A 23,268-nucleotide genomic window follows, 5' to 3' on the forward strand; every position below is an offset into this window, starting at 1 on the left:
GAGAGCTGCGATAATGATACGATGGTAATTGATTGTGGTTGGGGTTAATAAAAGAAGAAAACAAGGAAGGAGAATGAAACAAGGCAACATAATTATAAGAGAAATGATAAGATGTATAATAAAATTAATATGATGAGATGATATAATCAAAATAAAAATTAATCATTTTAAAATAATAATAAAATTAAAAATAATTAAAGATGTTTAATATAAGATTAAAAAAATAATTTTTTATCTATTAGAATTATGTATAAAAAAAAGAGTGTTTTGAATATAAATTTTTAACTTTACTTCAAATTAAATAGGATTGACAAAATAAATAAATTTAATATATAAATAACTAATTTGTAAATAATATTACTAAATCTTTATCTTGATTTCGTTACAGATAATAACAACAATTTTTTTATTTTTTAAATTAAATTTATTTATTTTATACTTTCTACATATATTAAATAACTTAAAATATTTTATTTTTTTATAATTTATTTTTTAATTATTAATAATAAATTTATAATTTTAAAAATAAAAATATAAAAATATTTTTTTAACTCAATAGAAAAGCGGCTGAACAGGCACGGCAGTGCCTGTTGAGCTGCTAGTAATTATAATGCTATGAGATTTGTTGGAATCCGTCCTTTCTTATTCAATTAGTGACCAAGGAGGATAGCATAGGTGTTCTTGATTGTGGTAGCTACATATGTATGAATGTATAGATATGTATGTGATAGATATTAGATGATGTATGCTATGTGATACATATTTTTCCACCTTTTCTTTGAGGTATTCAAATTCAAATTTTTTGATGATTTCTTAGCTTGCCTATAAAAGGGACTCTTTGGTTGTGTGGTCCAATGCACCTCCTTCTTTCTTTGAAATCCTTTGTTTCTGGTTTCTATTTTTTTTAGTTTTCTCTATTGTGTTTGGTGGTTGAGCCAATGCCTCCTCCATTTGATTCTATCTCTAAGATCCACCCTCCAAGGGAGGCATGGAGACTTAAAGTTAGGGTACTAAGAACTTGGATTGTTCCTTCATTTGAAAATCATGATGTTGCAAATTCAATGAAAATTGTTCTTATTGACGAAGATGTGAGTGGCTATTCATTGTTGGTCTTGGGCTGATTTTATTTATGACTTTCTTTCCTCTTGAATTGTATTCTTTGTAACTATTTTTTTTATTTATTGTTATTTTCTTGCGCAGTCTAACAAAATCCAAGCAACTGTTAAGAAGCAGCTCATAAATAGGTTTAAAGAGAATATTATTGAGGGTCAAACATACCGAATGTCATATTTTAGTGTTGTTCCAAACCAAGGCAATCATAGGGTAGCAGAACATGAGTTTAAGTTGGTTTTCCTTAACCGTACAACTGTTATTCCTATCTCTGATGATGCTATCCCCAAGACATGTTTCAGTTTTTGTCCATTTGATGAGCTCTTGAAAATGACTGAAGATTATGTTTACTTAGTTGGTAGGTGATTTTATATCTTCTTTGTCCCCTTCATTTTCTTTTTTTGTTTCAGTTTGTTGCCTTTTTTATTGGTTATTTTTTATGTAAGTGTGCACTTTTGAACTGTAATTTTATTGATGTTTGTTTTTTTGGATAGATGTTATTGGTTTGCTAACTTCTGTTGGTGAAGAGAAAGAGTATGTGAAAGATGGCAAAGTGATGAAGATGATCGTTCTTGAGTTATCTTCAAAAGAGTTTTTTTTATGTGCCTTATCTCGATGTTGATTGTGTTTTATATTTGTTACCTATTATTTATGTTAAGCATTGGCCTGTTAGTTTTTAGTGGCGTTTTAGATTGAACTGTTAATGGATCTAAGTTTTAAAAAAATATTTTTCTTCAGGTTGACAATACGCTGTGCTTTGTTTGGGGAGTACGTGGATGAAGTGCATCGTTTCTTAGGTTCTGGTTATATGGAGCATTCAGTTGTTGTGATCCAGCTTGCCAAAGTTAAATTCTTTAGGGATAGTGAATATTATAATGTTTAGGCTTCCCAATTTCTTCTGAAATTTCTCTATTTTATATTTAGTTTCCTAATTTTCCTTATTTATCTATTCAGCTGGGTGTTTTGTAGGACAAGTTGGTCTCCAAAATGTTATGCATGCTACTCGCCTATTCTTTAATCCAAATTTGGCTGAAGTTGTTGATTTCAAAAACAGGTTATTGGATAGTATCTTAATAAATGACATGTTTAGTTCATTGATGTTCGTATTTATAGTTTTAACTTGGTTGATATAATTTCAGTTTATTCTCTTTATTTGTGTTTTAAGTTTAGTTGATACTGTTTCTGTTTTTTTTCTGATCTTTCCCTTTTTTATTTTTAATTATTCTATGATGATTAGTATGGTTGACCAAGGTATCAATGGAACACAACCATTTGCTAATGAGGGCAAGGGTGTTTCATTGGAAGATAATTTTCTGCGGCTTACTAGGAGATGCACTATTGAGGAACTCCATGATAACAATGAGGTTTATTGAGTATTTTTCATGTCTTTAATCAATTTTGACTTAGTTGTTCTTTGGTGAAAATCTTATACAAAATTATGTTTTCTATTTATATCTCAATGTTTATTTTTTATGTTATAATAGGAAGGGTCTTTTGTGGTTTTTGGTATTGTGAGACCTACTGTGGATGAGGGACCTTTGTGGTATTCAGCTTGTGTTTGTGGGAAGTCAATTCAGCCTCAAGGTGGTGCATATTATTGTGGTTTTTGTCAGCACTATGTTACCAATGTGACTCCTAGGTACCTTGTGTTTATTTCTTTATGTGTGATATTCTTTTTTTTCTTTCTTTTTCTGTTGTTGTTTAATTCTCCTTGTTCTATTTTTCTAATTATAGTTGTTTTGTTGTTTTTTTGTTTTTTTGTGTTAAATTTTTTATTGGGTAATTCTTCTATGGTCAGATATAGGATCAAAATAGCGGTCGAGCATGATAATGGACATGGTGTATTTGTCTTATTTGATTGTGAGGCTGCTTACTTACTGAAAAAATCATGTGCTGATCTGTTTGGAGAAGTTCAAAAGGATGCAAGTGTATGGTTTATTCTCTTTTTTTTCTATCGTTGAGTTTAATAGTGGATTAGATCTGTTTGTGCCATATATAATTGTTTGTTCAATGTGTTTGAGTGTGTATTTGGTCCTTGATTTTTCTAAGAACCATGTGTTTAAATTATTTCTCAGGTTGTTTGTGGAAATAGTTATCCTGTGATGTTCCAACAATTGTTGGGGAAAAAATTGCTTCTTAAAATAGATACCAAGAGTGTTGGTACAGACAAATATTTTGGAACTTTCCGTGTGATAGAGTTTGTGATGATGCTGCTATTATTTCCATGTTTGAGTTGCCTAACTATGATGTGGATGATGAGCGCACTCCGTTGAAGGTTGCATCTTTAAACTCGTGTATTTGATATGTACCTGTCTCATAATGGTGTTTTACTTTATTTTGTCCTTCTTTATTGTTTTTTTTCGATTGATTTTCTTTTAGGTTTTTTAATAAATCGTGTTTAGGATGGTTATTTGGGAAAGATCCCTTCAAGTGACCATGAATATATTGTTGGCAAGAAGGATCCGTGTGAGGTGCTGGATGAGGGTATCACTTCTGATGGGAATTGGTCCAATATCAAGACAAACTGCAAGCCTTCGATTGATTTTCTTGGTGAAAAGGGCGCTGAAGTTCCTGGATTGGATGATATAACACTACAAAAAAATTATGTTTTAGCGACAAATTTTTAGTGGCAATAACACAATGGCTACTAATTTCTTAATTTAAGTTATGTTTTTGCGACAATTATATATTTGCCATTATTATTATATGTTATAGTGGCCATTATTATTATTGTCAGAAAATTATTAACCTTTTTTACTTTTAATTTTAATTTTTTTTAAATTTTTATAGTGGCTATTGCCATTATGGCCACTAAACTCTTATTCTCACTCTTTTTTTTTATCTACTATAAATCAAATTGAAAATACAGAAAGAGATAGAAAAGAAAATTTCACTTTCCCTCTCCATCCTTTGTTTCTCTTCACTTTCTCGCTCCCTCTTTTCTTCATCAATGAAAGATTGATTTCGCTACTGGCCTGGGTTAACCACTACAAAAAAATCTGATTAAAATGGCACTAATATTATGGCAAGTTTATATAACTGCCACAATTGTTGCTAATTTCGGCGGTTTTATCGTCTACCATAATGATCATGTTCTTCGCGGCGATTTTCACTGATTGTGGCAGGTTAAAACGCCATTATCATTAAAAAAAAGGAAACACATTTAAAGCTGAGGTGGTGTATTTGCATATGAGAATAATCACTATTCAGTCTTATTGAATGTGAGAGAGTTAGCGAGAGGGATCTGAATGTGACGAACCCTAATTTTTTGATCTCCCTCATTACCGGCGTTCATCTCTTGCCGCCGTATACAATACGGTTGTTGCTGCCTTCGAAGGAGCGCTCTTCTTTGATTAGGTTTTCTAGCTTCGATTTGAGGGTTTGTTGCGCCGCCCTCATCTCCTCGTCACCACAAGCAACGCCATCATTGCTGTCTTCGATGGAGCTTCTGCTATCTGGTGTTGTGCATCTTAGTTGATCCTGAATTTTCTTAATTCTAATTTGGTTAAGCTTTTACAGAGCCTTTATTTTCTTTTCCCCTTCAATGATGGTCCTGCTTGGTTGAATCTGAGTTTTGTGAAGCTTTCGTCTCTATAGCTCTCTAAGTATAATTCTCTTGGTTGATTTTCTTTTTCCTTTTAGGTATAATCTGAGATCGCACATCGGAGGGAGAGGGAAAGGGGAATGAGAGTGAGTTGATCTAAAACCCTAAAGCTTGTCGCCGCCATGGTCACCAGCATTCATCTCATTTCTCTCGCTTCCATCAACCTTCTGCACTCGAGTGAAGGCGCCTCCTCTATCGACGCGTTTCCAAATCTGGTCACTACGCCATAGCTTATGAGATTGAGCCAAGCACCTCTTCCATTAATGTGTCTCCTCCGCCAGTAGCGCCGGTACGTTCTCACTTCCGCATTCTCTTTTTCTTCGATCCACTCAACATTGCTTGTAGTGTGTTTCTGTTCATTCTCAATTACTTGTTTTCTAGTAGTATTGTTATGCTTGCCATGTGGTTGATGAATTTCCTGAGAGAGATGGAAAAGAGTGGAACTTGTTTTCTGATATAGATAGATGATTTTTTGGTGCTTATTATTATAACTACTGCATGTTCATCATTGTGCATTTTTTAAATTCAAAACTAGCTTAGCTCCCAATTTAAATCCAACAAGGACATGCCTTCTTTGTTTTCTTTTTTCATCAATGTCATGACTTGAATGCTCACATTTTATGGTGGGAAAATCAAACTACATTTACTGCATTTTAGTTTGCAGTTGACTTGTTTATATGCTAAGTTGTTTAAAGAAAGATATACTCTGCCTAGTAAATTGAATACCTAATTGTTTAAAGAATCTTCTTGTTGTTTATTTTGTTAATTATCTTGTAAAAAGGATTGAATGAAAAGTACTTGTTTAAATCCCATGTATTGGATGAGGGTGGCCAAGGAGTACTTCATCTTGCGGCTGCTCTTGGCTATGATTGGGCCTTACAACCCACAATAATTTCTGGTGTAAATGTGAACTTCTGCATTGTAAATGGATGGACTGCTCTTCATTGGGCTGCATTCTGTGGTAGGTGAGAACTTTAGTGCTTTTAGAATGAAATGCATTTGATCAAAGTAGTATTTGAAGCTCGGAACTTGACGGAGGAAGAGAGGAAAGGGTACAAAGAAGTGACATGGGACGATAAGGAAGTGTGTGGATTCTACATGGTGCGGTTTAATCTTTTTTCTTCCTTTTGTTGCAGGGATTGGCACAAACGTGTTTCTTATTGGCACTTTAATATTGATTTTTGTGTTCAAAATTCCAGATGCTTTGAATTTAATTCAGCTATCAAATTTAATTTTATTAAGAAAATTGCTTACCCTGTATCTGATTTCTACTGTTGTTCTCATTCACTCAGAGTTTATTAGTGTTTTCATATGTGATGTTGATATCTTTATTCTTTTTGGCAGGGTTCTTCCTTGTAGAAATCTCCAATGTGTAGCATATAGGCTATACTTGGAACTCCTCAAATGACATGCTTTTGAACTTAAATCTCAGATAAAAAGGTCTCATTAGATTTCTTTACTTTTAAAGTCTTTTGGCCGTTCCTTATAAAGATTGAAAGTTTAGATATGAACTATTAATAATAATGTGTTGGTAATGTCCAGTTAATATAAATGTTCTTTTCTGTTTTAATTTTTGTTCATGGAAATAGTATATACCCTTGATTAGCTTTATCTGTAGGCAGTGTGCAGTTGTAGAATGTAGGACATTCTTGAGAATTCTACACTAGGAATCTTATATCGAATAGTATATACCTTTTTACTTTCTTTAAAGTAAACAAGTAGGTGTTTGAAGAGTTTTACAATAGACTTAGAAATCCTAAAGTTAAAAAAACGGGTACCAAATAAGTTCCTAGGAAAATCTGTGATGAATTTATAAGTCCATGAAAAAAAAGATAAGCCCTTCAAAACTTGTAACTCTGGACTAATGTCTATAGCAAAATTCTTCGTGACATACTTGTCTTGTTTTATTACTCCTTTTTTCTTTTTTAATCTCATTGATATATAAATGTTTAATTGGGAAAAAGAGACTTTCTTATTACGCGTAAGTGCTCTTTTGAGCCTAGGGGCATGTCTTGTCCTTGGTGTGCTGACTGATGCTGAATCTTACTAGACTTTGTTCACCACCAAAAGAAAAAGAAAAGAATGCCGGTTTGGAAATTATAGCTTGAGCTGAATTGTTTTGGTAATAATGATTTGTGCCCATAACTAAGTGAAACTTAATGTTTGCTTTATTACCTGATGTAAAATGAAATAACGGGTACCTTTGGTTTGTTCTACTTTTACCTTTTTTCTTGTTATGTGTTTTAGGTACAGGCTCTTCTATCTGATAAAGAAGAATTGGAGAAAGACTTGAAAAGATTAAATGATAAGCTTACTTCAGCCTCTCTGACTATAATGCTAAAGGTGAGCTGTTGAAAAAGAAAACAAAAATCGCTCAGGAAGCAACAGTAGGTAATATTCATTGATCTGTATATTTCCCTTATCTGTCCCCACTGTTCTGTAATATAGGACTTGAAAAATACAGAAATAACCAAATTATATGTAATCGAGAGAATTTAGTCTTGGGGGGTCACTTTCACGGTGCACCTTCTTAGGTGAAGATTGCTCTCTATCCAAAGAAGCTAATAATTTGAAGATCAAACTTGGGCATGAAGAGATTATTATATCTCACGGAACCAGCCCTTTTAATTTCTTTCTCCCTGGTCTCATTTCTAAGCTTCTATTTAATATTATAATATAATATAGTAATATGTCACATGGAACTACCTCTTCTGCCAGTGGTATTAGTCCATAGTGAATTTGTGTAATATTTATATATGAATGAATACAGATTTAATTTGGTATTTCCTTTGTTGTATCTCTGATCTGAATGCTGTGGACCCAAACACATTTTGTATTTCTTACACATGATAATGCTTTCTCTGTTTTCATGTTAGATATATCTTAAGTACAAGACACCAACACATTTTGTTCTGATTCTGAGTACTGGACATATCACACAATTAACCTAAACACTTATCAAACTTTGACCAGTCATTATCCTTTTGCTTAGTTCTCATTTTGTTAATGTGTTTGAAGAATACAACCTTGTACTAGTGTGATGCTCATAGAGAAAGAGAGAGAGAAAGAAAAAAGAAAAAGAAAATTATGAGAGATAGAGCATTGAAGAGTTGTTGGCATTTGGGGAGGATGCAGTCCTCATTAACGCCATCACTGGTCAACCTCTTCTAACTAACTAATGGGGTCTTACCCTCCACTCTCTCCACCATGGCACTTCTTATTATCTGCTTCTACATACCCTCCCTCACGCACCTTATTAGTAACAAATCACGCCTCATTTTCCTTCATTCCCATTTCTCATCACTTACCTTGATTACTTATTACTCACACTTTTCATTTTTTATTTTTTATTTTTTTGTGTTTGTCTCTTTTGCAGATTTAGCAAGGTAGACAAGTGTTGAAGGAAAGGACTTTTAAGCATCTACTATATATAGGATCGATGGAGGGGATTTAGATCTATCTATGGCGTTGTGTGTTTGAGTTTAGAGTTTCTTCTATCACTTTCCTACTATTATATTATAAAATATATATCTTTAATTAATTATCTACTTATTACTTGTCTACTTTGTGTTTAAGTATTAGCATTAGGGTTATATGAATATGAGTTCTTTTAATTTCGCCAATTTACTTCTACCATGTAATCTTCTTAGCCACCCTATATTAGTCCAATGAAAACTTTCTTAGCTTCTTGCTATGGTCGTATATATGGATTTAATTTGTGCCACTCATCGTTCTTATTATTATTCCCAAGGAAAAATGAGTTATTGTATTAGGAGAAGTTATATATAGAAATCTATATAATGCATTTTAATTAATTTTACTTTTTCTTAATGCTACTCGTGATAAAATGATCATAAGAGATAAGATAAAACGTGGATTATATAACAAATGAGAGTTTACACTCCATTTTATAATGTAATCTTTTGTTTATAATGTTAGTTTAATTATATCAATTTAGCAGGTTTCAGAAAAAGTTGTATTAAGTACAATAGATATTGAAGTATGTTTATACTATAAATTAGATGAATGAATCTTCTAAATAATTTTTAAATTTGGTACTTTCAACTTTTGAGTGGAAGATGAATCCACCAACATGCCTCTCTTTCATTGATTACATCACAAGAAGACTTAAAATGTTTTCAGTTCCTCAACACATGTCAATCTCTTCTTCTTTCTCTCTTATTAGGTAATAATTAATCTCTTTCTTTAACTTCTATATATACATTTCTTCAACTTTGGTTATTTATTTATTTATTTATTTTTAATGCAGATTCTAGGTTTATTGGTTATTGTGATTCTAGATCATTATCTTCCTAAGAGGTTCATTGCTAATTTGATTGTACTTATTTATTATATTTTTAATGATAATATGTATGTATATATTTACTTATTTGAACATGTTCCATCATTGGCTTCTGACATCTATTTGTTGCTGTTTCTATGTTTTAACTTTTAAGTCTCTAGCAGAGATCAATTTACATTTGACAGAGGCACAGAATACTGGAGGTACTTCTTAACTGTGAATGATATGATGTTAATATTGTTCTTTGATGCTGAAAGGATTTACTATTTGTCATGTGTTTTGTCCGAACAGAATCAAATGGCATTTTATTCCCAAAATCTAGTCTGAGAAATTCTCCTTGTGGCAATGGCAACAATTTCCATACTTCTTTAGTTGCCTTGCTTTGCGTGTTTAGAAACTTCCATTCTGATGTTTATTGGGGGGCCATTTTTTTAGTGGTATTGTTAATCAACTTTTCATTTGTGCACTCAAGGAATTGTTGTCTGTTGTTAGTTCTTTGCTTTTAAACTCACATTTTTTGTGTGTAATTTGTGTATGCATTCTTTTATTTATGGGTTCACTTGGTTCTTATTTATCTATGAATCTTGCTTTCCTTATTCCTAGGAGTTTGTTTTTCTTTGGGAAAGGGCATGTACCGTGTGCTTTATATTCCTGAAGATGAAGCTGTTCTCTTGAATTCTAGGGAGAAGGTGCCTTACATGATCTGTGTTGAAGTATTGAGATGTGACATGATAAGGTATTACTTCAATAGTAATCCCCATAAGTTTTAAAGAATATAGCAGTTCATAAAATGAGAAACATTTCTGATATATTCCCTTCACTACAAAACATTTATCATAGCAATTCCAAGGACACGTCCAGTCCTCATAAACTTTCCATTTTGTTGTTATTTTCTGAAGTCATTGACCATTTTGTTGTGACAATAATATACTTGTTGATTTGTAGGTTAGGGACTTAAGCTCTCATCTGAATACTCTAGCAGAGTCAGAAACAGAGGGTGTCCAAGGAGCTGCTGTGGTTTTTAATCAGGCCCCGCTTTATAAACATAAACACAAATATGAAGGCTATGCTATAGACTGGAGTCTTCTTGTTCCCGGAGCCAGAAGGCTTGTATCTGGTAATATTTGGTTATTTCTTTTTCTCTGTTTAGCTACATTTTATAAACATGGAATATTGACTTTAAAAATGCTAAGAAACGAATGAAAATTGAAATTGCATGCATAAGTGGAAGGGAAAGATCAACTGCTGTGTAATGCTTTTTTACTGCACAATCCTGACAAATAATAATATTATTATCTTGGTTTATGTGTTTCTTTTTCCATTGGCTTTACTATTTCTCTTTAATATTTTGTTTATTATGTTTTCAAATTATATTTTTGTTGTAGGAATTGAATCAAGAGAGTGAGATTTCATCGCCAAAATAGTTAGAAAGTAGGTCTTCTGGAGCAAGCAATAGAGCAGCATGAAATATGGAGATTTTATGTATTAAGATTTACATGTTATGACATTTATAGTTGAAAAATTATGTTATGTTTGATACTTTGTATAGAAGTTATTACTTTTGATTTCTAATACTAAAAAATCATATATTATGTTTAATACTTTGTTTCTGAGTTATATAATATTTTGTTTATGGATTATGATTTCTAATAATAAATATTATTTGTTTAACACGATAAAAACGAGGGTAAAAATTGCATTTTTAAACGATAAAAAAGTGTCACTGTTAGGGTTAAAACGGCGGTTCAAAAATGACATTTTAACCAATCAAAAGCCACTCTGTAAGGGTAAAAACGGCGGTTCAAAAATGCCGTTTTAACCAACTGAAATGCCACTATTAGGGTAAAAATAGCGGTTCAAAAATGCCATTTTAACCGACTAAAATGCCATTCTGTGAGGGTAATAATGGCGATTTAAACTGCCATTTTAACCAACCCTTAAACCGCCGTTTTAACCTGGAAATAACGGCGGTTTGAACCGCCATTTTAACCCAGTAAAAAACCGCCGTTTTAACCCAGCAGAAAACCGCCATTTTAACCTCAGGAAATTGTGGCGGTTTTTAAAAAACCGCCGTAATAACCAAAATGGCGCTCTGAATTATGGCATTTTTCAAAACCGCCGTACTTGGTAATAATGGCGGTTCAAACCGCCGTAATTACCCAAAAAAACCGCCATTTTTACCCAAATTTTTTGTAGTGAACTCGCGTAACCATTGCCATCGCCGGCCACCATCACCACTACCACCACCGTAACCATTGCCGATAGCCGCCGTCCATCATCCTATTCCTTGGACTTCGTTTCCATCTGATCCGCCTTAGATCCACATCTCTGTCATCGTTTGTTCGTCTCTGATCTATGTTGCCAAGGTCTTTCAGCCACCGTTGCTGCTTTTGTCGCAACACCATACCTCCGCCACTTACACCACCACCGTTCTTGCACGTAGACGCACAATATCGTCACCACCGGTAGGTCTTCTCCGTTTATTTTTCGATTTTGGTTTGAATATTCAGAAGCATGTGATTTCCTCTCCGTGTTATTACTTTTGCTATGTTTGCTTGCTTGATCCTAATAAATCTGACAGATCAAGCTAAAATTGAAGTGTTTAAGTGATTCAGATCCTAATTTTTTATTTTCTCTGTCTTCTCCATTCTTACTTGCTTGATCTACCGTTCTTGCTTGCTTGCTCCGTTTATATTTGGATTTTGGTTTAAGAGTTTGAAATGTTTTCTACAGAGTTAAAGATAATAGCCAACATTATCTTGATTTTGAGACTGCCATTGAAATATTGCTAATTAGTACTAATTACAGCCTCCAGGTGCATTCAACCTTTGTTGTTGCAGGCATTATTTGATCTTGAAACACCAACCAGGATCTTAAGAGTGACTTCAAGGATTTATATATCAATTCCGCAGTGTAAGGATCTCAATTATATGCTTCAGGAAGATTCATGTTAAGCTTGTTAGGGAGCTTGAGAAGAAGATTGGCGGCAAGGTTAGCAAACCCTTAACTTGTTTGAAATGCTTTCTTGCTTTCTTGCTTTCTTGCTTTCTTGCTTTCTTGATCTGCTATATGATGCTGATTCACATTCAATCACTTTTTCTTCGTTGCCTTATCAGTTATAAATGTTGTTGGCTTAAAAAGTAATTAAGCTTTGAATTGAACTTTGAAGAGAAGGAAGATCCAACAATGTACATTTCCCCTGTGTTTGTTCTAGTTATTGGCTTTCATGGAAAAGCACAGTATATTATTTCAATCTTGGGTCTCTTTATTAGAGTTCAGCTTGACTTTTTGTCACGCATATACTGAAATCTGTTTGACTTACTATAAAGTATTAATGATTATTATTAGGGGTCTCAATTGATTTTCTTTTATTTGGACTTTATAGATCAGATAGACCTACAGAATTTTTCCTAGTTCTGAATTGTATAATTTTGATAAAATTATCTGAGTCCTAATTCTGAAATAATAAAGGAGTTCAGTTCTAAAACTGTGTTTACTAGAGTGGAAATTTGATGCCTTTGAAGAAAATGGCAATGATGTTATCATGTGTTTCATTTCAGTTTCTGTGTCTGGAATTAGTAATTATTCATTTGACTTCAATTGAGGGAGGAAAATATTTATGTTTGGTTTTGACCTTTGAACTTGAGGTTCCTATAATCAATTAGTGACAGTTGTTTGAATTGTCTTTCAGGTCCCTTCTGCCAAAGGGTGTTGCTGATTCTTGAGGAGAAACATCTTCTTTATGACCCTAAGTTGGTAGATTTGACCAACAAGCCAGAATGGTGATCTTCTGGTTCATTTCTTTTTTTAAGTTCTTCCTTTGTACAAGAGTTATTAGTTTGTTGTTGTTGTTCTTGTTCTTGTTCCTTTTCTTATTGTTTGTGTTATTGGTTTAGGTTCCTTAAAATTAATACTGAGGGTAAAGTTCCTATCAGAAAGCTTTATTAGAAGTGGGTTTCTGATTCGGATATCATCACACAAATTCTGGAAGAGAAGTATCCTATCCCACCATTGGTAACTCCACCCGAAAAAGCTATAGTGTATGCATCTATCTTCTAGATTTCCTTATCATTACTAGATATTTTTATGCTATTATTATGTTTTTATTGTGCTTGATGTACTTGGTTTGGAATATTTAGAGAGAAAAATGAAGCATAGTTGCTTCAAATTAGACAAGCCTAGCAACATTCGCTTTCTCCTCTGTCAGCTTTTTATTCTTAAATGTTAAGATGAATATATTAGATGTCCTCCAATTGACTAATACATGCATGAATTTTTTTATGTAGTGGGTTGAAGATCTTTTCTACATTTATTGGATTTCTCAATAGCAAAGATCCCAATGATGGAATAGAGCAAGCATTGCTAAGTGAACTAAGCTCTTTCAACGATTACCTTAATGAAAATGTACGACTTATTTTTGCTTTTCTCTTTCTTTTATTGTTTGCATTCTTTATTGGTCAGTAATTTGTTGATAAAGTCATAAACATATTTACCATCTTCTATGGTTCTCCTTGATGAACCAATGTTTGATCTTTTTGCCGTTTTTGTGTATATATCATGGAGTCATTATGAAAGCTCACATACCATTCAAGATATGCCAAAATCTATTTTTATCTTTATTCTTGTAGATATTCGCTGTAAAATGTACCACTGATATTTTTACTCCCTTTGCATAAGACGTCTGGGATTTGAATTGAGTTGATTGTTGAATTGAAAGCAAGTAGTCTAGAACTTATTCCTAAACTTGGAATCTGTTGCTTGAATCAATCCTGGGAGGTAGAGACACAAGCTAGAATCTCTCAATTCTTTCCCATCCTCCAAAGTAAACACTAATTTCATTTCCAGCACATTACTTAGACAAACATAGAGAAACAAGTTGTTTGACTAATCTAAGGGCCCTTTGTAGGCTTGTACTCCCAGAGAAGTCATTTAGGTTATCTGAGAGTGATTGTGGAGAACTCGATTCATAATATTTATATAGCACCCTTTGCCATTAATGTGACATCTTGTGTGCTACTAATTCACCATGCTTAACTAGCAATTACTCTTTGGTATAATTTAAAGTCTGTAAATTAAAACTTGTGCAGGAAACTTCCTATATTTTCATTTAACGAATGATTCTTGCAACTTTCATATAGGGTCCTTTTGTCAATGGAAAAGACATATCTGCAGCTAACTTATCTCTTGGACCAAAGCTGTATCATTTGGAGATTGCATAAAATTAATAAATTTGTATATGCTTTAGTATCTTTTAAGAGAAATTTGTGTATAAATATTTTGAATTTAATGAAATATTTCATTTTGTAGTAATTAATTTTAGTATATTTATATTATGTATAATAATAATAATTTTTGGTAAAAATAATTTGAAATTTTCAAAAAAAGATAGGTTGTTATTTCTAAAAGAGTGAGTATAATTAAAAGGGTCTTAAAATTTTAGCGGCAATAGTAATGGCAACTAAAAGTGAATAACATTATAATTCTAGGATTATTTTTAGTAGCCATATAAATTGCCGGTAAAATGATTTTTGGCGACAATAGTAATGGCCACTAAAAGTGAATAACATTCTAATTTTAGAATTACTTTTGGTAGCCATATAAATTGCCAAGAAAATAGCCGCTAAAAGTTATATACTTTTTGCGGTAATTAAAATGGTCTTTACCGACAAATGTTATAATTGCCGCTAAACCCTTTTAGCGACAGAGCATAAGACGGCTAATGTCTAATTGCCGGTAAATGTAATAGCGGCTATTTTTATTGCCGCTAAAAATAAAATAAATGGCCGCTAAAAGTGATTTTTCTAGTAGTGTAAGTAGTGAAGTTGATATTGTGAAAGAGAAAGGGAAAACTGTTGATGATAGTGTACTTGCTGATAGGGAGTGCAGCCTCAAAATTGAGGTCCTCTTGAATTCTCCTCCGGTGGAAACTACGGTAAGTTGTTCATTGGAAGTTATTTTAATTATGAATGTGTTGGTTTGGTTAAATTATCTATTGTGTTCCATGAATTATGGAGGATAATCAATTTAATTGGGTTGGAAAATTAAGATGATTTGTCAATCTATATGGTTGCATGTTCTCTACTATTTACATTTATTCAATTATTCCATTCGTTTGCATTGTAGGGTGTGCTTTCTGCTATTCTTGATGGGTCCCCTGTTCATGTGATCAAGAAAGAGATTGTTTACAATCCTCCTAGGGGTGGAAAGGTTAAGAAAAATCTGAAAAAAGCTTTTGATGATGTTGCTGATAAGGAGCTTGGCCCAACTTCCAAGGTTCTCAAGGACTGTGATCTTTGAGATGTTTTAATGGAGCTACTGGTGTTACTATGAAATAGTTTACTAATCTAAGTAGTAGTTAACTTATATACACTGAATCCAATGTTTTAATCAAATATGAAGATGTTGCCTCTATCCCATCCATTTTTTAAGCTGTGTCCAAAGACTAGCATGGTTTCATACTTTCCTTTTGTTTGTTTGTGCTTTGCTAGGGATTGTACACAATGTCCTGTATAAATGATGTTATATGGTCAGGTTATGGATTCTAGGTTATTTTGAAATTTGCACCTATGATGTTTATTTATATATATGTATGTACTTTCTTGTGAAAGTACAAGACCTGATGAAATTCAGCAGCTTTTCTATTTATTAATATATTGTGTACTTTTAATTTCTTTAACTGTTGTTTTGTAGTTATTCGAGTATTCTATCAAGATATTTTCCTTTTTACACTGTCGCAGCTAGAAGATAATAATAATAATAATAATAATAATTTTGTCAATATTAAAAGATAACCATGTAAGATTACTGCCAGTGTCAAACAAGGAATTATGAGTTATGTGTTATTCTTTTAGCTAGCTATGTATTAAGTATATTGTGTTATTAGGTATAGCTTAGATACTATGGTTGGTAAGTCACCTTTTCTACATATTTTTGTTAGATTAGCCTCATATCAATATTAAATATTTAGGTTTTACATTTTTTCTCTCATTCCTATTGTAGCTTTAATTTATAGATATCTATATTTTTGTGTGTGTTTATATATATGTGTATAGTTTTGTTTGTTGAAGTGATTTCTTGGTATCCTTTCAAAAATAAAATTACTCAAGTGTCATCTTGAAGATTCATTGTTCTATAGTGGTGTATTTATCTTCTATTGTTTTTGTGGGAGAAATCAAGTTTAAATGTCTCACTTATGTGCTTCTGCAAGGTTATATAGAAAAGAATGTTTAAAAAGAAAACAAAGTCAAAGATCTCAACATTCACATGGTTTGGGTAAAATTTTCACGTATTTCTCAACTAAATGTTACATATGGTATGTATTGTGTCATGCTCATTGTTGTTTGTGATATTTTGTAGGAAATGTTGTTGGCTCATTACCTAGCACTACATCCACAAATACTATAGGTTACTTTTCTTTTTTCATAATGGTTAAATATTGTAGATCTTCATTCTTTTTCACCTATCATATTTGTTATTGTTACTATGGATTTTTTTATATATTGGCTTTCTTTTTTACTTTTCTTGTTTTTTATATTTTTTTTACTATTATCTTTTTTCATTCTTTATTTGAATTTTCTTTTGATTTATTTTAAATATTGGATGATGTAGGTGTTGATCGAGATGCTAGCGGTCTAACACAAAATTTATTAGCTTCAGGTATTATCATATGTTTAAGTTCTATTTTAATTATTTATAACATAATCTTATATTTCGTGTATTCATGTGTTTTTATAAAACTTAGTTTCATAATAATAATAATAATAATAATAATAATAATAATAATAATAATAATAATAATAATAATAATAATAACAGTAATAGTGGTAGTCGTGGTGATTGTAGTAATGTTTAATTTAATATATCTTGAAATTAGTTTCCTTTAAATTTTTTTATTTCATATTCTATGTTTAATTTTATTTTTATTTTTTGGGGAATCCTTTTTTATTTCGTATTGTAAATGATATGTGTGTAACATGTATTTAAAATATCAAAGATTAATTATGCTTACTCCATAATCTTTTTTTTCAAAAAATAGATGAATCAGATATATATGATCCTTCCATAAATTCCAAAAATCCATTTGGTTCTCTGATTGATCATCTTGTTTTTTGCAAAGTGAGCTTCAAGGTATTTGTTTTTTTTTGTTTCGTTCTATGATAATATTTCTTTTTATCGTTTGATTTAATTTGTATGTGTTGATTTATTTAGTTTATTCATACTAATTTTCTTCAGTGTGTTTGTGGTGTAAGGTGATTGCAGTGATCTTTTCCTTTTGTTTGAAATCTATACATGGTGTCTTGATATTGGTGATGCTGATTACACTTGTTCATTTTGTGGGGGCAAACTTTTGGTTCTTAGAGCGTGTTGAAAAATATTCAACAATAAATCAACCAGTATTTACACTTTGTTGCTCGAAAGGAAAAGTTCAATTACCCTATTTGTAAAGGCCTCCAGAATTATTGTGTAACCTTATAGATGGTCGTGATAATAAGTCTTTGCATTTTCAAAAAAATATTAGATTGTACAATAGTATGTTTGCATTCACTTCTTTTGGATGTAAGGTGCATGACTTAATTAACGATGGTAGTGGACCACCTCAATTTATCATAAATGGGCAAGTTTATCATCGAATTGGGAGTTTGCTACCAACTATTGGTGAAAATCCAAAATTTGCACAGTTATATATCTATGACACGCAGCACGAAGTAGTCAATCGCCATGGAATTTTCAGGTACGTTCTTTTCAACTTCTATGGTTGATTATTAGTATGATTATTTTCCATTATATGTGTATCATTTTTAGTTTTTTGTTTTATACCATGGGCTAGAGAGATTTTAAATGAATTATTGTATTATGTCTTTCTGTAGGCAAACAACTGAAATAGATAAGGAATTGATAGTTGGTCTAATGCAAATGATTGATGAACACAATGTTATAGCCCAATTGTTTCGGAGAGCTCGACAATTTTATGAGTATCATCCTTCGCAGGAATTTTGTTTGAGATTGTTTTCTCAGCGAGTACATGATCCAAGAATTTACAATTAGCTTTCGTGTGATGAGATTGCTGCTTTGATAGTTGGAGATTTCGAATCATCCGACCATGGTCGTGATGTTATTGTTCAGTCCACCAGTGGTCAATTGCAACAGATTTATGAAACTCATGCTTTATACTTGTCATTATAGTATCCTTTACTTTTTCCTTTTGGTGAGGATGGGTATCAATTGAATATCCCGTATCGAGGGGTTCAAAATACTTACGTGCGTGGAAGAAGGACGAGGATGTCTTTGCGTGAGTTTGTGAGTTTTCGATTACAAGTGAGAGAATATGAGGGAAGCATCATTCACAAAGCTAGGAGGTTGTTCCAACAATTTGTTGTTGATTGTTTTGCATCGATAGAATCACAGAGACTCTTTGAAATTAGGAAGAAATAAAGTACAATTAGAGGGGAGTTTTTGCATGGTATAGAGGAAGCTATGCAACGTGGTGATGTCGAAGCATCCTCAATTAGGACAAGGGTTATACTACCATTTTCTTTTACAGGTGGTAAACGTTATATGTTTAATAATTTCCAGGATGCTATGGCAATTTGCAAGCATTATGGTTATCCTGATTTGTTCCTCATTATTACTTGTAATCCAAATTGGCCTGAATTTCAAAGATATACCTGTCGTGAAGGGATTCCAATTGCTGATAGATCGGATATTTCTTGTTGAGTTTTTCATGCCAAGCTGAAGTGTCTTCTAACTGACCTTAAAGGTGGCACTTTTTTCGGTCCTCTCAATGCTGGTATATTTTTTGTATTTCTTTGATTTTATATTCTTTTAGGACTAACTTATAATAATTTGTTTTTATTGTACAATTTATTTTTATATTTATTGATTTATTAGTTGTTATTTTATGAAGGTATGTATACAATCGAGTTTCAAAAAAGAGGTTTATCCCATGCACATTTTTTGCTTTGGCTTGATAGAAGAAACATGTTGCAGAATGTTAAACTTGTTGATGAATTAATTTGTGTAGAATTACCTAATCCTGCAAAATTTCCTAATTTGTATAGGATGGTCACAAAATATATGTTTCATGGTCCGATACGGTCGACTTCTCCCTATATGAAAGATGGTAAATGTTCAAAGTTTTACCCTAAGCAGTTTGTGAATGAGACTACATTTGATGATGATGGGTATCCAGTATATAAACGTCGTGACATGGGTATTACCGTCAAGTTGTGCGGTACAAATATTGATAACAGATTTGTAGTGCCTTATAATCCGTTATTGTTAATGAAATATCAGGCTCACATAAACTTAGAGTTTTGTAACAAGTCAAATGTTATCAAATATCTTTTTAAGTATGTCAACAAGGGCCCTGATCTTTTGACTGCTACAATGGACCAATCAACAATTGGTTGTCAAAATTTGCAGGTTCTGGATTAGATTAAGCAGTATTATGATTGTCGTTATCTTTCTCCTTCAGAGTCCATGTGGAGAATATTTGCGTATGATATACATCATAGATGGTCTGCTGTGCAGTGGTTGACTTTTCATTTGCCAAGTCAACAGTATGTTGTGTTTGATGACAGTGACATTGTTAGTTCAGTATTTATTCGGAATAGAGATTTGATGATGATGTTTACTGCTTGGATGTTAGCTAATAGATAATATGCTGAATGGCAATGTTTGACATATGTTGAGTACCCAAGTAAATTTGTATATGACCCAGAATCTAGGGAATGGATGCCAAGACGAAAAGGGTTTTCAATTGGTAGATTAAGTTTTGCTCATCCGTCTATAGGTGAATTGTTTTACATGCGATTATTGTTGAATGTTCAAAGAGGTTGCACCAGTTTTCGAAGTATAAGAACAGTTAATTCAATTGTATATGATACATTTCAAGATGCATGTTCAGCTATGGGTTTTTTGGTTGATGATAATGAATTTGTTTATGCTATTAAAGAAGTTGCCGAGTTGTCATCGGGAGAGCAGTTAAGGAAATTTTTTGTGATATTGTTGTTGTCTGGTTCTATTATGTGGCCATTGTTTGTTTAGAAGGAGACTTGGAAGTTATTATCTGATGGTATCCTTTATTATAGACGACGAGAACTTGGATTTCCAGGTATGATTTTTTTTATTACATTGTGAAACTTGTCTAATAAGAATTGTTCGTGTGTATTTATAGATTAATATGTATGCGTGTCTGTGCGTGCACACACGTGTATATAGACACACATTTGTTTTAAATATAGATGCTAAATCTTTATTTTGGGTTTCTAAGCAACTTGTAATTGTAGGGTTACAAATGACTGAAAGTGAATTACAGACTTTCTGTCTGATTGAGATTGAGAAGTTGCTCCAGAATAATGGAAAGTCGTTAAGAGATTATGCTGGTATGCCATGTCCAGACATGCAATTGGTTTCTCAATTCAGTAACTCGATGTTGTTATGGGAAATGCAATATGATATTGCTTTATTAATCCAGGAACATGATTCAAATTTATTGAAGTTGAATGAAGAACAAAGAGTTATATATGAGAAAATTGTCAATTGTGTTTGTAACAAAGAAGGTGGGTGGTTTTTTATATATGGATTCGGCGAAACTGGAAAAACTTTCTTGTACAGGACATTATCAGCTAGGTTGCGATCTGAAAGGAAAATTGTCATTAATGTTGCATTGAGTGGAATTGCAGCATTGTTGTTACCAAGGGGTAAGACAGCTCATTTGATGTTCAACATTCTAATTGAGCTAAATGAGGATACTGTTTGTAGGATCTCAAAAGATAGTGCTAAGGCAGAATTGATTTGATGTGCTGATTTGATTATTTGGGACGAAGCACCAATAACTAATAAGTTGGCTTTTGAGGCATTGGATTGAACCCTTCGTGATATAATGTCGTTTGTGTCTGTTGTTAACAAAGATTTGCCGTTTGGTGGAAAAATAATTGTTTTGGGTGGTGATTTTTGACAAGTATTACCTGTCATCCCAAGAGCTTCCAGAGCTGAGATTGTGATGGCCACTATTAATTCTTCAATGCTTTGGAAGCATTTTGAGGTATTAACCTTAACAAAGAATATGAGATTGGATAGTGCATTGGAAGATGTTGTTGTGGAGGAGTTAAGATCCTTTTTAGAGTGGATACTTCAGATAGGAGAGGGAAAATCTGGTGCGGTTATCAATGATAAACTTTGTGTAGAAGTACCGACTGATTTGCTTATCTATACTTCTGATAATCTAGTTGAAGATATTATAAATGTGGTTTATCCAAATATTGTTGTCAATTTTGAAAATCCAATTTTCTTTCAAGATAAGGAAATATTGGCTCCAACTGTTGAAATTGTTGAAGAGATTAATAACTACATAGTTAATTTGTTACCGGGTGAAGAAAAGGAATATTTGAGTGCCGATGTTATTTGTGGTAGTGATGCTTATGGTGATATTGATTGTAGTTGGATAACCACTGAATTTTTAAACCAAATTAGATGTTCTGGCTTACCCAATCATTCTCCCAAATTGAAGAAAGGGGTACCTATTATTTTGTTGAGAAATATTGATCCAACTAATGGTTTGTGCAATGGAACTCGACCCATTGTAAAAGACCTGGGATCAAACGTGATTGCAGCCGAGGTTGTTTCTGGTAGTAACATTGGTGATCAAGTATATATTGCTCGAATGAATCTCATTCCAAGTGATGCTAGGATACCTTTTAAATTTCAGCGTAGACAGTTTTTAATAAGCTTGTCATTGCAATGACGATTAATAAAAGTCAAGGGCAAACGTTATCTGTTGTCGGATTATTTTTACGGCGTCCAGTATTTTTCCACGGTCAACTTTATGTTGCTGTATCTTGCGTGAGGAGCAGAAGTGGACTAAAGATTTTTCTATTTGATGAAAATTCAGAATTTTCAAATTTCACTGAGAATGCTGTTTTCACAGAGGTTTTTGATAAAATTTGAATGGCTCCTTCTTTTGTTTAGGATTCAGAAGACTATAAATCTTTTGGTTAGTCTTTTAAATATTAATTTCAGTTATGCCTAATTATTGTGTGGAAAAATATATATCTAATTAGTATGATGTTTTTTATTTATTTGTATAATGTTTTATTTTTTTTAAGCTTAACAAATAGTGGTTTATACTATTTCATTTTTTATTTAAATCTTATCAAGAGTTGTTTAAATATAGAAATGAATCATGTGTTAAAATGTTTTATGGGTCAACAATTACATTTATTACAAATTAAAATCTGATGTATTATCAAATTAGGAATTAGGTTCATGCATTTAGGTTTCTTCTTTCTTTTTCTTAGAAGAGTGCTATCGTGTTCTCTTCATCTTCGGTGTTCAGATGCCAGAGTAAGCTCCCTCCCCATTGGTGTTGTTACTCTCTAGCGATCACGCTGTTTGTGTCAAAATACATCACTCTAGGGAGTGGGTTCATCTGTGGGATTCTCAATTGTATAAGTTATCCATAGCAGTGCATCCTATTTTTGTTCCAGCAGAACTACCATGGTACCGTTCCCTCCTTCACCGGCAATGGGTCGTCTTCGACATTGGGCAAGGGAACTGTTGTGGTTTTTTCTTTCCCCATCGGTGGTACGAATTTCTCTATATACTCTGGCTAATTTGATTTCTCAACTTCTTCTTACATCTCAATTCTGCCTAATTTATGGATGGTTCTATAGTTTGACATTGAACATCTTTGGATCTTTGAAATTTGTTAATTTAGTTTTATTTTGGTTATTTTTTGGCAAAATAGGTTGTGTTTATAATAGTTTTGTCTTCCATATTTATGATATATAGAGTGTAGTTGAAGATGGTCTATTAGGTAATTCTTTTAGAACATTGAAGTTAGGTTCAATGTAGGATAAATTGCAATAGGCTCTATGATTTGAAGTCAAAATTGATTAGGCTCTATGATCTGAAGTGAAAATTGATTGTCAGTCTTTTTTATTGTCATAGTGTATAAGTAAAAGTATCTGCAACTATATCTACTTGCCTATGATAATATCTATTATATTAGATGTAATAGGCAATAGACTTTAGGGTGTGGTGTAATATGTTCTATATTTCTTATTGTTTTTTATTTATTTATTATCATTCTTATTATTATTTCTATATAAATGGGTCACTAACATGTTGTTCTCAGCTATTAGTTTTGTTTTCCTCTTTCTTTCTACTCTGTTGTAAACAGTTGCTAAATAGATCCATACATTAGTGTGAAGGCATTCTATCATGAATACTTGTTTTCATTCCTTGGATA

The 23,268-nt window shown here is 32.4% G+C and overlaps 2 protein-coding genes across 2 annotated transcripts; both read left to right on the top strand.

The window, feature by feature from the left end:
* Positions 1-938: 938 nt before the first annotated feature.
* LOC107615712 (uncharacterized) lies at positions 939-7,490 on the top strand. Its single transcript, XM_088499097.1, has 13 exons — positions 939-1,088; positions 1,201-1,468; positions 1,605-1,701; positions 1,849-1,954; positions 2,080-2,164; positions 2,348-2,494; positions 2,599-2,749; positions 2,909-3,038; positions 3,513-3,660; positions 5,496-5,675; positions 5,727-5,815; positions 6,962-7,057; positions 7,485-7,490. The coding sequence occupies exons 1-13, from the start codon at positions 939-941 to the stop codon at positions 7,488-7,490; spliced, it is 1,653 nt and encodes a 550-aa protein (XP_088355223.1).
* Positions 7,491-21,021: 13,531 nt separating this feature from the next.
* On the top strand, positions 21,022-21,762 carry LOC107615709 (uncharacterized). Its single transcript, XM_021111935.2, has one exon. It carries the CDS (start codon positions 21,022-21,024, stop codon positions 21,760-21,762), a length of 741 nt encoding a protein of 246 aa, XP_020967594.1.
* Positions 21,763-23,268: the final 1,506 nt, after the last annotated feature.

This window comes from Arachis ipaensis, chromosome B9 (genome assembly GCF_059453495.1).
Source record: "Arachis ipaensis isolate K30076 ecotype BB chromosome B9, ASM5945349v1, whole genome shotgun sequence".
Taxonomy (NCBI): domain Eukaryota; kingdom Viridiplantae; phylum Streptophyta; class Magnoliopsida; order Fabales; family Fabaceae; genus Arachis; species Arachis ipaensis.